The 16884-nt window shown below is 39.7% G+C and overlaps 1 protein-coding gene across 2 annotated transcripts in view; it reads left to right on the top strand.

Annotated features, from left to right (window-relative positions):
• Window positions 1-9454: 9454 nt before the first annotated feature.
• C1QTNF7 (C1q and TNF related 7) overlaps window positions 9455-16884 on the top strand; it is a 130865-nt gene continuing 123435 nt past the window's right edge. The window contains exon 1 of one of the 2 annotated variants that reach the window (XM_007167326.2): window positions 9455-9514. Coding sequence is in view for 1 of the 2 variants with exons in the window: in XM_057546992.1 (XP_057402975.1) it covers window positions 9819-9840 (22 nt within the window). In the remaining variant the exon portion in view is untranslated. Of the gene's footprint in view, window positions 9515-9641; window positions 9841-16884 lie in introns of those variants that run through there. The other variant, XM_057546992.1, reaches the window with a different exon arrangement.

The raw sequence follows: 16884 nt of genomic DNA, 5'->3' as shown, positions 1-16884 counted from the left end.
AAGTCAGGGAGTCTGATTCCTCCAGCTCCGTTTTTTTCCCTCAAGACTGCTTTGTCTATTCGGGATCTTTTGTGTCTCCACACAAATTTTAAGATGATTTGTTCTAGTTCCATAAAAAATGCCACTGGTAATCTGATAAGGATTGCATTGAATCTGTAGATTGCTTTGGGTAGTATAGTCATTTTCACAATATTGATTCTTCCAATCCAAGAACATGGTATATCTCTCCATCTGTTGGTATCATCTTTAATTTCTTTCATCAGTGTCTTATAGTTTTCTGAGTACAGGTGTTTTGTCTCCCTAGGTAGGGTTATTCCTAGGTATGTTATTCTTTTTGTTGCAATGGTAAATTGGAGTGTTTCCATAATTTCTCTTTCAGATTTTTCATCATTAGTGTATACGAATGCAAGAGATTTCTGTGCATTAATTTTGTATCCTGCAATTTTACCAAATTCATTGATTAGCTCTAGTAGTTTTTTGGTGGCAGTTTTAGGATTCTCTATGTATAGTATCATGTCATCTGCAAACAGTGACAGTTTTACTTCTTCTTTTCCAATTTGTATTCCTTTCATTTCTTTTTCTTCTCTGATTGCCATGGCTGGGACTTCCAAAACTATGTTGAATAATAGTGGTGAGAGTGGACATCCTTGTCTCGTTCCTGATCTTAGAGGAAATGCTTTCAATTTTTCACCATTGAGAATGATGTTTACTGTGGGTTTGTCGTATATGGCCTTTATTATGTTGAGCTAGGTTCCCTCTATGCCCACATTCTGGAGAGTTTTTTTCATAAATGGGTGTTGAACTTTGTGAAAAGCTTTTTCTGCATCTATTGAGATGATCATATGGTTTTTATTCTTCAATTTGTTAATGTGGTGTATCACATTGTTTGATTTGTGTATATTGAAGAATCCTTGCATCCCTGGGATAAATCCCACTTGATCATGGTGTATGATCCTTTTAATGTATTGTTGGATTTTGTTTGCTAGTATTTTGTTGAGGATTTTTGCATCTATATTCATCAGTGATATTGGTCTGTAATTTTCTTTTTTTGTAGTATCTTTGTCTGGTTTTGGTATCAGGTTGATGGTGGCCTCATAGAATGAGTTTGGGAGTGTTCCTTCCTCTGCTATTTTTTGGAAGAGTTTGAGAAAGATGGGTGTTAGCTCTTCTGTAAATGTTTGATGGGATTCACCTGTGAAGCCATCTGGTCCTGGACTTTTGTTTGTTGGAAGATTTTTAATCACAGTTTCAATTTCATTACTTGTGATTGGTCTGTTCATATTTTCTGCTTCTTCCTGGTTCAGTCTTGGAAGGTTATACCTTTCTAAGAATTTGTCCTTTTCTTCCAGGTTGTCCATTTTATTGGCATAGAGTTGCTTGTAATAGTCTCTCAGGATGCTTTATATTTCTGCGGTGTCTGTTGTAACTTCTCCTATTTCACTTTTAATTTTATTGATTTGAGTCCTCTCCCTATTTTTCTTGTTGAGTCTGGCTAATGGTTTATCAATTTTGTTTATCTTCTCAAAGAATCCGCTTTTAGTTTTATTGATCTTTGCTATTGTTTTCTTTGTTTCTATTTCATTTGTTTCTGCTCTGATTTTTATGATTTCTTTCCTTCTGCTAACTTTGGGTTTTGTTTGTTCTTCTTTCTCTAGTTCCTTTAGGTGTAAGGTTAGATTGTTTACTTGAGATTTTTCTTGTTTCTTGAGGTAGGCTTGTATAGCTATACACTTCCCACTTAGAACTGCTTTTGCTGCATCCCATAGGTTTTGGATCGTCGTGTTTTCATTGTCATTTGTCTCTAGGTATTTTTTGATTTCCTCTTTGATTTCTTCAGTGATCTCTTGGTTATTTAGTAACGTATTCTTTAGCCTCCATGTGTTTTTATTTTTTACGTTTTTTCCCCTGTAATTCATTTCTAATCTCATAGTGTTGTGGTCAGAAAAGATGCTTGATATAATTTCAATTTTCTTAAATTTACTGAGGCTTGATTTGTGACCCGAGATGTGATCTATCCTGGAGAATGTTCCGTGTGCACTTGAGAAGAAAGTGTAATCTGCTGTTTTTGGATGAAATGTCCTATAAATATCAATTAAATCTATCTGGTCTATTGTGTCATTTAAAGCTTCTATTTCCTTATTTATTTTCATTTTGGATGATCTGTCCATTGGTGTAAGTGAGGTGTTAAAGTCCCCCACTATTATTGTGTTGCTGTCGATATCCTCTTTTATAGCTGTTAGCAGTTGCCTTATGTATTGAGGTGCTCCTATGTTGGGTGCATATATATTTATAATTGTTATGTCTTCTTCTTAGATTGATCCCTTGATCATTATGTAGTGTTCTTCCTTGTCTCTTGTAACATTCTTTATTTTAAAGTCTATTTTATCTGATATGAGTATAGCTACTCCACCTTTCTTTTGATTTCCATTTGCATGGAATATCTTTTTCTATCCCCTCACTCTCAGTCTGTATGTGTCCCTAGGTCTGAAGTGGGTCTCTTGTAGACAGCATATAGATGGGTCTTGTTTTTGTATCCATTCAGCAAGCCAGTGTCTTTTCGTTGGAGCATTTAATCCATTCACGTTCAAGGTAATTATTGATATGTATGTTCCTATTACCATTTTCTTAATTGTTTTGGGGTTTTTTTTTTGCAGGTCCTTTTCTTCTCTTGTGTTTCCCATGTAGAGAAGTTCCTTTAGCATTTGTTGTAGAGCTTGTTTGGTGGTGCTGAATTCTCTTAGCTTTTGCTTGTCTGTAAATCTTTTGATTTCTCCATCGAATCTGAATGAGAACCGTGCTGGGTAGAGTAATCTTGGTTATAGGTTCTTCCCTTTCATCACTTTAAGTATATCATGCCACTCCCTTCTGGCTTGTAGAGTTTCTGTTGAGAAATCAGCTGTTATCCTTATGGGAGTTCCCTTGTATGTTATTTGCCATTTTTCCCTTGCTGCTTTCAATAATTTTTCTTTGTCTTTAATTTTTGCCAAGTTGATTACTATGTGTCTTGGCATGTTTCTCCTTGGGTTTATCCTGTATGGGACTCGCTGCACTTCCTGCACTTGGGTGGCTATTTCCTTTCCCATGTTAGGGAAGTTTTTGACTATAATCTCTTCAAATATTATCTCTGGTCCTTTCTCTCTCTCTTCTCCTTCTGGGACCCCTATAATGCGAATGTTGTTGCGTTTAATGTTGTCCCAGAGGTCTCTTAGGCTGTCTTCATTTCTTTTCATTATTTTTTCTTTATTCTGTTCTGCAGCAGTGAATTCCACCATTCTGTCTTCCAGGTCACTTATCCGTTCTTCTGCCTCAGTTATTCTGCTATTGATTCCTTCTAGTGTAGTTTTCATTTCAGTTATTGTATTGTTCATCTCTGTTTGTTTGTTCTTTAATTCTTCTAGGTCTTTGTTAAACATTTCTTGCATCTTCTCGATCTTTGCCTCCATTCTTTTCCTGAGGTCCTGGATCATCTTTACTATCATTATTCTGAATTCTTTTTCTGGAAGGTTGCTTATCTCCACTTCATTTAGTTGTTTTTCTGGGGTTTTATCTTGTTCCTTCGTCTGGTATATAGCCCTCTGCCTTTTCATCTTGTCTATCTTTCTGTGAATGTCGAGGATTGTGGTAGTAATGACAGAATTATGCAACTCAGGAGAAGTGGGTTTGAGTGAAAATAGATTTGCTTTAGAGATATTAAACCTAAAGGGAATGTACTATCTCCAGGAAGTGAGAGTTAGCAGGCATCAGAAAATCAGGAATGATGCCAGGGGAGAGAGCTGGGTTGGTTCTGCAGATTCTAAATGGTGAATGACCAACTCATGAAAGAAGACGCTGCAGAGGGAAGAAAGTCAGGAGCTGAGTAAGGCACCTCAAAATTCCGTGATATAGGTGAGCCATACATACAGGGGCGAAGGGTGGGAAAATGAGATTGTACCTCATTTTGAGGTACATTTTAAGGCAGATTTGAGAGACTGTACCTCAAGCTGTTGATTTCTTGGTAACCTTACAACAGTGCTCATGAGTCATTTAGCCATTAATTGGATATTGATTCCCTGGAGGGCAACCAACCAAGATGGTGAACTAATTGCCATCATGTTGCATGAAGAACAGTTGAAAGCGCCAGAATCATTGAACATGGAAAAAGGAAGAGGAAGTTGTGGTGGAGGAGGGAGGCTGAGAGTTGCCTTCAGATATTGTAAAGGCTTTTATGGGTGGAAAATGGAGCAGGAATAGTCACTGTTACTTAGAGGATTCTTCTATGTTTTGTTGTGGTTCCTTCCCCTGGGAATCATCAAGCAGAATGGAGTAGCCAACTGTCAAGGCTATGCAGATGGATCATGAATAGTATGAGAGTGAATTAAAACACCCTCAAATCTTCTTCCAAATCTGTGGTCCTGGATCTACAAATAAGTCATCTCCTTTCCTAATTTTGACTATTTTCTATAGGCTGATCTGCTACCCTATATCACTAAGAAAGTAAAAAGGGAGTTCAGATTTGCTCCCCATGACCAAAATCCATGATGAGTTAGCCAGAGACTGAAAACTCAAAGAAATGTCTTCTGCTCCATCTGTGTCTCCAATACCCAACAGTGATGAGCACAAAATACATATCTGTGTACTACCTGACAATTTGGAGAAGATCAGCACCTCCTATGTGGCTGCACCTTGAAGTTAGGATTGAATTACAGTCAGCCCTCCATATCCACCAGTTCAACACCTGCAAATTCAACCAACCATGGATAGAAATTTTTTTTAATTCCAGAAAGTTCTAAACAGCAAAACTTGAATTTGCTGCATACCAGCAACTGTTTACATAGCATTTACACTGATTTATAACTATTTACATAGTATTTATTTTGTATTAGGTATTATAAGTATTCTGGAGATGATTTAAAGTATACAGGGAGGATTTGGGTAGGTTATATGCAAATACTACATCATTTGATATAAGGGACTTGGACATCCTCAGATTCTGGTATCTGCCAGAGTCCTGGAACCAACCCCCATGGGTACTGAGGGATGACTGTATTTTCTACCACTCTCAATAAATAACATTTCATTTGATCTCCAATCTCCAACCTTTAATAATATCTTCCAAGAGGAAGATGAAGTTTCCCAACAAGGTTTATTTCTTCTTTGGCCTCTTCCTCGATGTCTTCACATGTTTGATAAAACTCAGCAAAGGCTTTATTATAAAATCCAGATGAAACCACCTGGGATTCAGGATATAATTGGAAACTTGGCTGCTTTAATGCATGCAAAGGGGAAGAAATAAAGTCAACTATAAGAACACAAAGCTTAATATATGAAAAATGTTCAAACTTTGTAATTACATTCAGATAAGGAAGTACATGTTTTCCAAGAAAAACAACCTGCTGCCTCTAAGAGTTTAGAGTGTCTTTCAGAAGTAATCAGTACTCCAATGCAGTGGATGCTAAGGAAAATACATGATGTAAGCATATTTTCTTTATTTGGCATGAAGAATGTGTTTTAACCAGCATTCAAAAGTTTAGGTACTGGAACCAGACAACTTGGTTCAAATCCCAGCTTTGCTACTTACTGGCTGTGTGACTGGAATTAGTCACCTAATCTCTCTGTGCTTTAGGTTCCCCAGCCATAAAATGATGATAATGTTAGTATCTACCTTATAAGATTATTGAAAGGATAAAGTGAGTTAATACATTTACAGAGCACATAAAACAGTGCCTAGTATGTAGTTAGTGCTCAACAAATTGTAATTATTGTTGCTGTTGCTTTAAAATAGTAGAAGAGAAAAAGGCCTGCCTCTTTTTGAGTTTGTGGAATGAAGGAAGCCACATGTCCATTGGGAATTGCTCAAAATACCTGAGGTAGAAACAAAATATATCAACCAGGGCTTTCTATACCTCTGTTCAAAGACAGTATAAAAAAACACATGGCCTGAGTGGGGGGCAATTTTCAGAAAAGTTAGCTCTCAACTAGTATTAATGAGATATTTACCCATTTCTACAGAGGAGTAGCCTGGAACAGTCAATGTCAGGATGATGGCTTTGTTCTGTATACATAGTAAAACAAATGGTTTTTTTTTTTTGGAGTTTACTAGTTAAAGGTTAAGGAGATTACTTAACTTGTAACTTGGAATTTATAACTTTCTTTATCCCCTGAGTTGAAGGTTGCTTCTGAAATCTGACAGTAAACCACTGGGCAATTTTCTTAATAAATGCATATATTTTGAAAGACAGGGAATAAATTTTATTTTCAACATCTATTTCTCTCCCTAATCTTTCCATGGTTTCCAATTTATCTTGCCAATTAGCACACAATGTAGAAAACCTAAATTTATAGAAGTACTCACAACTGGCATTTAGCTAGACTCATTTTGCAAGAGCAAGAAAGTGAGAAATTATGGTTAATATGAAAATAACTATCATCTGTTGAGCACTTATTGTTGTGTCAGGCCCTGTTCTGCATTCTTTACCTCTATTATCTCAATCGGTCTTCCAAAAATCTTTCAAGATAGCTATCTGTGTTAGAGTAACTGATGCTAGCTAACTCTGACAAATAAACCCCCAAACTCAGTGGGGGAACTCAATCTAGGTTTGCATATTACTGAATAATGTCTGATGCAGGTCACACAGCTTTCCTGGGTAGCAGGCCTCTAAAGGATGCCTTGAGGCGTGGGGTTCCTTCTATTATAGGGCTTCAGCACCTCTGAGTCTTTTGCTTCTTGCCCTGTAAACAGGGAGAAAGAAAGAATGTGGCGTAGGTATACGTTTCTACCTACCTCAGCCCACAATTAACCTACATTACTTTTGCTCAAATCCCATTGCCCAGAAATCAGTCACATGGTCAACCAAACTACAAGAGAGGCTGGGAAATGGTGAGGAAAATGTAGACACCAGTAAACACTTAAAAAGTATCCTCTATAGTTTACTCTCTGGTCACCAAATATATTGAGATTTCCTTCCCTCTTTTCAAACACAGAGCACACTTACCCCTCCCCAAAGGAACTCCCATCTGGTCATTGCATCCAGCTCAAAGTCCAGGACTCCTGGTTCTGTAAAGTTCCTGTTCTTGTCTAAGTCTGGATGTGGCATCTCTTGATCCAGTGTCCTATGAACCAAAAAGAAAGTGATCGATAAACCAGAATAACAAGTGTGCTCTCTCTCTCTCACACACACACAAACACAAATACACACAAAGTACAAATGTCAAAATAGCAATAGGATAACTATAATAAAAATTCCTGTCCAGAAAAGGAAAAAATGGGAGACACACAGCAGTCATTGATACTGCATATGGCCAGGCTGACACACCCACCCTCTGCCTTGTGGGTAGAGAAGATTCTTCATAAGGCACCGGATCTGCTCTCTTGGGGAACTCCTTGTCTGTTTTTCTCTATGGCCAGAAGTTGTGCCTTCCGAGAGGGTCCCCTTGTCCACCTCTGAGGTGTGTGTTGTAGAGCTGGCCCTCCACGCAGCCAACAGTCCACCTCCTGCTAGTGGAAGAAGTGGTTTTCAGTCTTTCATGACATTTTTCAGATAGGCTTACGGTTATTTTAACAATATAAGTCCCTCAAAAAAATTGGCAGTGTCTTGCAAGCCATCAAATTTGTGTACTGTCTCTATTCCCTTTTATTTCTCTTTGTAATTTATCTATTTCTTTCCGGGGCTCATCTCATTCTTGAAACACTTGCCAACGCAGTCAATAGTGGCCACCACACACAACTAACGATTTTCCCCGCATTTTCTCCTTCTAGATCTACAAGGTTACTTGGCACACAGAACCTTCCAAGTTGTGGTAGGTGTCAGTTTAACCAAATGTTTTGTCACTGCAAAACGTAGCATCTCACCTTTCCAGCATTTGGCATCAGTTTCCTTGCCACCCACCTCCCAACTATTAGGCCAATGCCACCAAGTTTAGGATTTTGTTAGAGCAGCAGCCCATGTCCATTACCAATTTTGGTACTGGTCAGGGGAAATAACGCTAGGCGCTGTGTTACATCAAGGTACTCATAAATGGGTCTTGCTAAGTACCTTATACGTAGTGAGGTGCTTATTAATATTATTGAAAAATGCAGTATTAGGTGTATATATGCAAATCAGTTGTTTGAACATATTTGTATTTAATCTTTCACAATTAAGGAAACCAACACTTAAAGAAATTAAGTAACACATCAGAGATGTGTTACTGGAATCTGGAACAGATTGATCCAGATATATCTGGAATGGTTGATCCAGGCCTATGACACCACCTGTGCTTGTGCCTCTGGACGTCTCCTCAGTAGAAGCCAGAGCAAAAAATGTACTCCACCTTGTTCTCTGCTTTTATAGCAAAGGAAATCTGAAACCTGACCGTTTCCCTGTAGTTTCCGATCCTTTCTCTCTTTACACTATTTCAGAGGTATTACCCTCTCTCCATAGCATAATAATAGTTACTTAAGACGACTCAAAAACACAGTGGAAAATAATCTGTAGTTTTTGAAACAATGAACGAGGTCTTTGTCTCAAAATTTATTTATGTAAGTTTACACAGTGAGCTTACTTAATGGATTGTGCCTGTGTCAACATTTCGATTCTCCACTGAGTGGTTTATTTGTTTAATGAATGTTTTCTGTATTCATTTAGGGAATTTTATTATACCATAACCATTCATTAAATCTGGCAGAGGTACACATTGTCGTATGCTTACTCTCTGTACAAGCTTTGACATATTAACCTTCCTTATGGGAACATATATGCAAACCAAAATTGTCAAAACTGTTGGTTGATCTGAGCCTACACAATACTTTATTCATTCAGTAAATATTTATTAAGCACTTACCATTTATCAGGTGCTGAGCAAGACATGCTTTAAGATAGACTATAAATATTTTTTAAATCACCATTTTCAGTTTACCACACTTTACGTTTGCTGAAATGTCAATTCACAAATGTGTGTGTGTGTGTGTGAGAGAGAGAGAGATTAATGGCAGTTTGGTAAGGGTGGTGGAAATTGTAAAAATTGCTAACACTGGTTACAGACTTAATGTCAGAAGATTTCTTCAGCTACACGGAAAGACTGCAAAGCAAATTTCCTTCCCCGAGTTATGATTTGCATACAGAATGAAGGTTAAAATAAGACCAATGCAAATAACATCATTTTAGACATTTTCCCCTCTTAGTAAAACATAATGTACACTAATTTAAATTTTCAAACAGATACATTAGGGAGAAATTGTATGGAAATAATTGTGTCAGCAAAAGTGATGTTTAAACACAATTTCACTAGCATTATTGCTCCATAAGTAGGGACCTAAACTTTCCTATGTGCTTTTTGCTTCCAGTGAAGTGATACCACTTGGTCTTAAGGCATCACTTTAAAAGACAAAAGCCACTTGAAGGAACACGGTGAGAAGAGCAATGCATAAAAGAGAGAAACAGAACTATTTAGATATCTGAAACCCTTGCTTTTCATTTGCCTTAGCCTGAGGTTTGCAGAAGGACGTCACCTACTCCCACTGATTCCTAACAAGAGTATATATTAAGCTCTTTGAAATGTGAGTATTATGGGAAGGATCACAGTTGCTTTAAATTATAGAAGTTGGCCAGTGCCTGGGAGGGGAGGGAGGTTTTTTAAACTGAGAAAGACAGTTGCAAAACTTTGCACAGCAGCATGAACTCCAAGCTTCAAAAGCATTCTCACGCGCAGACGAGCACTTTATTTTTCATCAAGTTTTTTTTGTGTTGTTTTGAAGCCGCTTTGAATGATAAACACATATTTTTGCTGTAAACTTTTTTAATGGTTTCTAAACTCATGGGACAACCAAAACAAGAAAGCCTCATGATTTGGGGGAAGGTTTGATGTCAGCAATGCCTAGAAAAGGTAAGCTTCTATTTTCACTGCAGTTTTTCTCTTTTTTTTCCCCTTCTACTTGGCCTTTGTCAACAATATTTACTGGAAAGACTTAAGACAGCTACTTGTAGAGAAATGGGGAACTTGTAGAAAGTATGTCAACAAATGATAAGTCAGAGGTCGGAAAACCTCAGCTGTAGTGTTTCCTCCTACTTTCATTCCGCTTGTCGCAGGAACAGCTGTGAACTATTTTTGACTGTATGAAAAATGCCATTTCTCTCAGAAAGTGTGTGCAGATCTTCAAAATCTCCAATCTGATGCACCTAGCATTTGCCAGTGTGGTGATGGGCTCATTTATTGCAAAGGTCAGATTACCTATGTTTTCTTATCCCATTATATGCAACTCAACTTCCGGAGCTATGATCTTTCTATTAACTCAGAAATCTTTCCCATGGAAGATTTTAACATCCTTCCAGAAGGTCTCTGAAGTGTGCTTACTCTGACTTCTTATAAACTTGTTTTGCAGCCTATGTTTTTTAAAAGTTAATTAAATCGTTTGACTTTTCCTTTGGAATGACATGAGAAGACCGTTATAGATGTTGTGTCCTGGGCAGAGTGAAAATGTTCAACTCAAAATCTGTGAAGTTTTCATTGACTGGCAATGCTCTCATCTGAATAGGGTGGCTGTGTCTTCTTGATTGTGCCTCAGAAACAGGTAGGGAGCAGAAAGCCTAAGACAGTCCTGGTTTTTCTGTGCCTGGGTCCTAGGAGAAGCATCCTGTGGTTTTAGGTGGAGGGGCAAGTAAATGTCTGTTGTGTTATTATTATTTCCTTGAGAAAGTCTCTGTTATCAGTGTTGCTGTCTTTCCGAAGCAGAATTCCAGGTGCAAAAAACTAGATATCCACAGGGATCTGCGAATCCCCCCAGCAGGGTGCGATTTTAGCAGAGCTCACATTCATTCTTCATGCACACACATGTACTCAGAAAGCCCTGTAGGTTTGCTGGAGCTTGAGTGGTTTGGGACATCTAAGCGACCTCAGTCTGTGAAACCCACTGCTGCAGAAACTCTAGCAACAAGCCAGTTAGGCCTGGGTGAGAAAGTGAGATGCTGCCCCAAAGACGTGGCTCTTAGGGTGCAAAGGGCTCTACCTGCTTTGCTGTACCAGCTGTTGATCTGTTTCTGGACTGTTTTTCCTTGTGTGTCAAATTCTGATGACATAAAGTGGATTACAGCGACTTCCCCTGACTTCTGTAATCTCAGGGAAAGGAGAGAAATTCAGATCAGAGAGAAGGATGTGATTGTAGAAAACCGAGAAGGCAGTTCCAACAACTCATGTCAAGGTCGCAGGGAGAAAGCATTACTTCCTTTCTCCATCCGCACTTGTGAATGGAGGAAGTGAGGGACCCCGCCTGCGGCTTCGCTGTCTTGCTCCTTCCCAGACCCTCTCTGCTCTCCCTCTCTCCCTCCTGTTCTGTCCAAGCCAGCCATGCAACCTCAAGAAAGGGAACGGTGGGTTGGACAGACAAGATGATTATCATCTCCTCCTTCTCGTTCTCTTGGCCATTCCCAGGCCAGTTGGGGAAGCCCCCACCCTATTTGGAGGGGGGTCTCCAGGACCCCACCCCGTGACCTCATCACAGGCAGCCGGAGAGCTGGGATGGCCAGGGGTTGCGTGGCGCCTGAGTGTACCCTGGGGATGGGTGCGGCCACAAAATGCGCAGTGTGGCGTGAGGTGACTGCCAGGGATGGAGTGCGCACTTCCCATCTTGGGCTCCCATGGCAGCTGGCGACATTTCTGGAAGCCAGACCCTCCAGGCCCCGCCTCTGGGCCCGAGGAGGCCCCAAAGAGGACAAAAACAAAAAAGGAGGGAGGGAGATGCAAGAGGGAAGAGACATGGGGACATATGTGTATGTATAACTGATTCACTTTGTTATGAAGCAAAAACTAACACATCATTGTAAAGCAATTATACTCCAATAAAGATGTTAAAAAAATAATTTAAAAAAAAGGCAATTAGAGTTTCTAATGAAGCCCCAAGCCAGCTGACTCATCTGAGGCACAGCCACTGGGGGGCTTTGTGATGAAATCTGGACAGAGCCCTGGAAAGGACAGGTCAGGGTTGTCCCGAAAAGGACACTGAGGATCAGCCCATTGTGACCTAATCGCGCCTCCTCACCTCAGAGAGGCTGAGAGAGAGGCAACATCTGCGAGGGACAAGGGAGGAGAGTATTAACTAACGAGCTGCCAGGGAGTGCAGGAGCCACGCTATCTGAACCTGTAAAGAGTTTGGACCAGATTTAGCCCAGGTTGCCAACTACAGCCTCACACCACAAGTCTGTAGATCAGGACCTGAGAAGCCCCAGACTCCAGAATCAACCCCTAGGGCACCTGGGAAAAAGACACCATTGTAATTCAATAAACCAAGGCTCTTTGAACTTAACCCTTGACAGAGAGACAAAATGGTAACAGCCTGGAAAGTTCATGGCAAACACAAAGAGGAGCTTTGCAAATCAGCCTGCTGAAATCAAAGAGAGCTTCTAGTTGCATTTGAACTAGACCTTGGAGGAGGAGTAAAATATCATGGGAGAGACAAAGGGGTCAAGAGCATCCAGGCAGAAGCCAGGGAACAAAGGCACAGAGATGTAAAGGTCATGGCTGCTTCCCTGTGGGTGTTGAGGTGCTATTTCCCCAAGTGCATTTCAAGGAATACCAGTTTCATGGGTTATTAATAAGAGAATAACCAAAAGTATTTCCTGGACAGGCAAATTTGGGAAAGTGAAAAACTATACACCACAGAGGACCAAAACTCAGGCTCTCGGGTCACAAACATCTGACTTCAGATCCCTGCTCCACCCCTTAACTGCCATGTGAACTTGGACCCATTCAATCATCAGTTTCTTCATCTGTTAAGTGAGGATCATTATATACATTCTTATGGGGGCACTTTGAGGATTTAATTAGAGAATTCATGAAAAGGGCCTACTATCAACGTGTCTGGCATATAAGAGCTCCATGAATTTTAGTTATTCTTACTAGCTATTAGATACTGGTTTCTTTACTGCAGGAATTCTCACATGTTTTAGTTCCTTAACATGTCCTCTGTCTCTCCATGAGTGGGTCATTAGACTCTAATGTTTTCCAACTTGTTAGAATATGAAACCACTTCTTTTCTCCGAAGAGTATCACACAAACCATGCAACTCGGAATGCATGCTGGAAAATGATTGGGTTGGCCTAATGAGTTGAGGCTATGTGGCCTTCAAGCCAATGACGTTTCCCGAGATTTAATTGAAATTTATCAATCTCCACCAGTCACTTCACGAATTGTCTTCCATATTTCTATGAAACAAAAGCCCCCAAACTAGGATTCTCCTGTCAAAGGAAATTGACTTTTTTCTTAAAACTATTGTCAATTTTTAGAAGGAAGAGAAAAGTAACAGCAAAGCAAATTCTTGTCCGTCTTGGCTTTCACACCCAAAAGGCCAACCTCTGCTTATGGTTTGAGGGCCTGTGTATAGAAGGCAAAGCAAGGGCACAAGCTAGGATAAAACATGATCCCACCTTCAAGGAGTCATCAATTGGGTGGAGAAAATAAAATGTGTGCTCTTATGTCTAAAATGCAAAATTAGGTTTACAAGGAAGGCTATAAGAGGGGTTCAAAGTGAATGGGAATTCAGAGAAAAGGAGACCTTGGGTCCCTGGAATAATCAGAGTAAGAGGTAACATTCTTTGACATATACCAAGTGTAAGGAATTGTGCTAAGTACTTTACAATATGATAACCCATGTGTACTTTATAAGGTTACAAGGTGGATGTTGACTTGCCCATTTCACAGATGAACAAACTGAGCCCTAGAGAAAAGCAGTAACCTGCCAGAAGTCTTCCAGGAAGTAAGGGGCAGAGTATGGTCTCAAACTCAAGTCCATGTGATGCTCTGTATCCCTTACCCAGGAAAGACTCTTCAGAGGAGATAATGTGTCACTTGGCCTTGAAGAGTGAATGAGGATTAATGGGAGGGGAATTTCAGGCAGTGAAAAGAATCTCAACAAAAGTATGAAAGAGACCAATGTGGGGAGTAGCAGGAAAGCCGCCCTGGTAGAACAAAGGGTGTGCATAGAAAAAGAGGGAAATGAGCTCAAAAGACTTGGTTGGATCTTAAAAGTTTTCACCACAAGAACAAAAATTTATAAGTACGTTTGGTGATGGATGTTAACTAGACTTATTGTGGTGATTATTTCACAATATATACATTTACTGAATCATTATGTTGTACACCTGAAGCTAATATAATGTTATATGTCAATCGTATCTTAATTTAAAAATAGAAAAAAAAATTAAGAAAATTCTAAAAAAGAAAATGTAGGAAAATGCATTAAGCTAGAAAATGTTAGAAAATAGTGTTATATTGTTATAGAAATGTATAATGAATAAAAAGTTATGTTATTTTCTGGAAAAATTTTAAAAAGACTTGGTTAAAAAAAAAAAAAAAAAGACGCGGTTGGAACTAGATCCTAGAAAGCCTTGAATGGCAAACCACAAAGTTTGGATTTTTTTAAATGGAGGAATCATTAAAACTTTGTAAACAAGAAAGTAACGAGAATGTAACTCCCTGGTGGTTTATTAGAATAATAATTTAAGATGAGTAATCGGTCTGTACAGCAGGGGCAGAGACTAAACCTCCAGTTAGGAAGCGATGTTTGTCCAGGTGGGAGACGGCAGTAGTTGGTGCCACAGCAGCTATGGGATGAAGATGCCCATTGGACCCAGCCTCCTAAACGTGCTACACCAAAGCCTTGACTGTCATAGTGGTCTTTCAAAACAACAACCTTGAGGCCTCACTAAATCCAGATTTAAGCCTTAAGATGACAGGGGATGGGAATGGAAGGTCCAAGAGGAGCTCGTTGACCTCTGAAAGCCTTCTCAGCTTTCAATCTCAGTCTTTCAAAACAACAACCTTGAGGCCTCACTAAATCCAGATTTAGGCCTTAAGATGACAGGGGGTGGGAATGGAAGGTCCAAGAGGAGCTGGTTGACCTCTGAAAGCCTTCTCAGCTTTCAATCTCCATGGAGGTAAAACTCTAAGCACTTTTATGGAAATCAATAACCATACAGTTCCCTATTCCATCACCAGTTTCCAGACTTCATATCAAACAGGCATATTTCCCAAAGAACTTCAGAGTCTGCAAAATTTTTATCAGTTTACAGCTATGGCAATTACATAATAGTGGTAGCGGCACGCAGTGATTGGGGGATAGTGTATTTTAATATATCCCTTCAGGGGAAATTTTTATCCATCCTCTTGGCTGTCTGCCTTTTGCAAAATCCAGCTGTCTACCTCTTGTGACTGAAAACTCTTCCTGCAGTGCGATACCACATCAGGATCTTGTGGTGCTTTGAATGACAGTTATTCATGCAGGGCTCATATGACTTCCGCCAGTTCCCACATAGGGTGAGTTTCAGAGAGTACGAATGAATCCATCTTTAGATTTTCCAGTGCCTTACAACTATAGTAGGTCTGAATCAATCTACAAACACAGGTCTGCAAGAAATTTCATATTTTTCCATTTTATTTAATACAACTTAAATTTGATTCTAAGAGTTAATGGCAGCAGGAACTTTACTTTCAGAAATGATCAGGCTCCTACTCCCACAGATACCGATACCGGCGAGGTCTTCCTTCATGTCAGCTATGCCCACTTTTATAAATTGCCTGCCCCTTTGATGTCTGAGGATTCTGCTTTCCAGCCCTGCTTGGGAACTGGCAGTCACTGTCTAGCCAGGAACCTGGAGTCTGAGCAATCCTAGGCAGCCCTCCCCTCCGAGGTCTGGTCACACAGAGTGAGCGTTTCCACTTCTCACAGATCCACAATCCCTGAGCCCCAGTCCCTCCAGGTCTGGGGAAATCTCCCATCAAAGGCCCTGCATTCTCCCCTTTCCCACCATATACTCTTGGGCTTGGACTTTCAGAAAAGAAAGGAAAAAGGATTATTTTCAAGAAACTTCTGCTTCCTGCTCTGCCTATACAACCTTGAAACAAGGAAGCACAAAAAGCCAGGCAACATTCTTGGGATAAGTTGGGAGTGGAGAACACACACAAATAAATATTTCCCTAAGTTATTTTGTTGCATACCCAATAGGTATTCAATAATGGTCAGTGGAATGCATGTCCCAGTAATTGATGAAATGGCTTCTCCAAAGTTGCTCACTTTGCCACAAGAGTTTAGTAGAGGCTTTTTATTAAGAACCTACTATGTGCCAGTACTTTACATGTACTTACTATGTGTCCCCATTTTTCAGATGAGAGAGGTGAGTTACTTATCCAATGTCCTATGAGCACTAAGGGATGGAGTAGGTATTTAAAGTTGTTCCCATCTCTAAAACCCATACATTTTCCACCCTGCCACATGGACTCCTGGAAAGGATTCCTTATTCTCTAACAGAGCTCTGTTCTTGACTAATCCTTCAGTAGACATTTCCAATTAACATTTTTAAAATTTATTTAATTGAAGTAAAGTTGATATACAATGTTGTGTTAATTTCTGCTGCAGAGCAAAGCGATTCAGTTATACATGTATATATATACATTTTTTCATATTCTTTTCCATTACGGTTTATCACAGGATATTGAGTATAGTTCCCTGTGCTATACAATAAGACCGTGTTGTTTATCCATCCGATATATAATACGTTGCATCTGCTAATCCCAAACTTCCAACCCATCCCTCCCACCCTCCTCCCCCTTGGCAACCACAAGGCTGTTTTCTATAACATTTGTTTTAAATAGAGATTTTTCCCACCATGAACATAGTGTGATTCTGTTTGACATACTGATAATCTCATGGAATGGCTTTTTACCCCATCTCATCACTCATCTGCAAGGCAGCAGAGAGGGAGACTTAATCCTATCTGAAAGATTAGAGCAAAGTAATGTGACTTGTCCAAGGCCACAGAGCTAGAAGGAAGCTCAAAGTCGAACATGCATTTGTCTGTCTCTGCCTCCAAGTCAAGGGGAAGAAGTTAGTCCTAATCAATCAAAAGCTAATTACAGGGCTTCCCTGGTGGCGCAGTGGTT

This window comes from Balaenoptera acutorostrata, chromosome 5, assembly GCF_949987535.1.
Source record: "Balaenoptera acutorostrata chromosome 5, mBalAcu1.1, whole genome shotgun sequence".
NCBI lineage: Eukaryota > Metazoa > Chordata > Mammalia > Artiodactyla > Balaenopteridae > Balaenoptera > Balaenoptera acutorostrata.
This window is presented reverse-complemented; position numbering and strand designations above follow the sequence as displayed.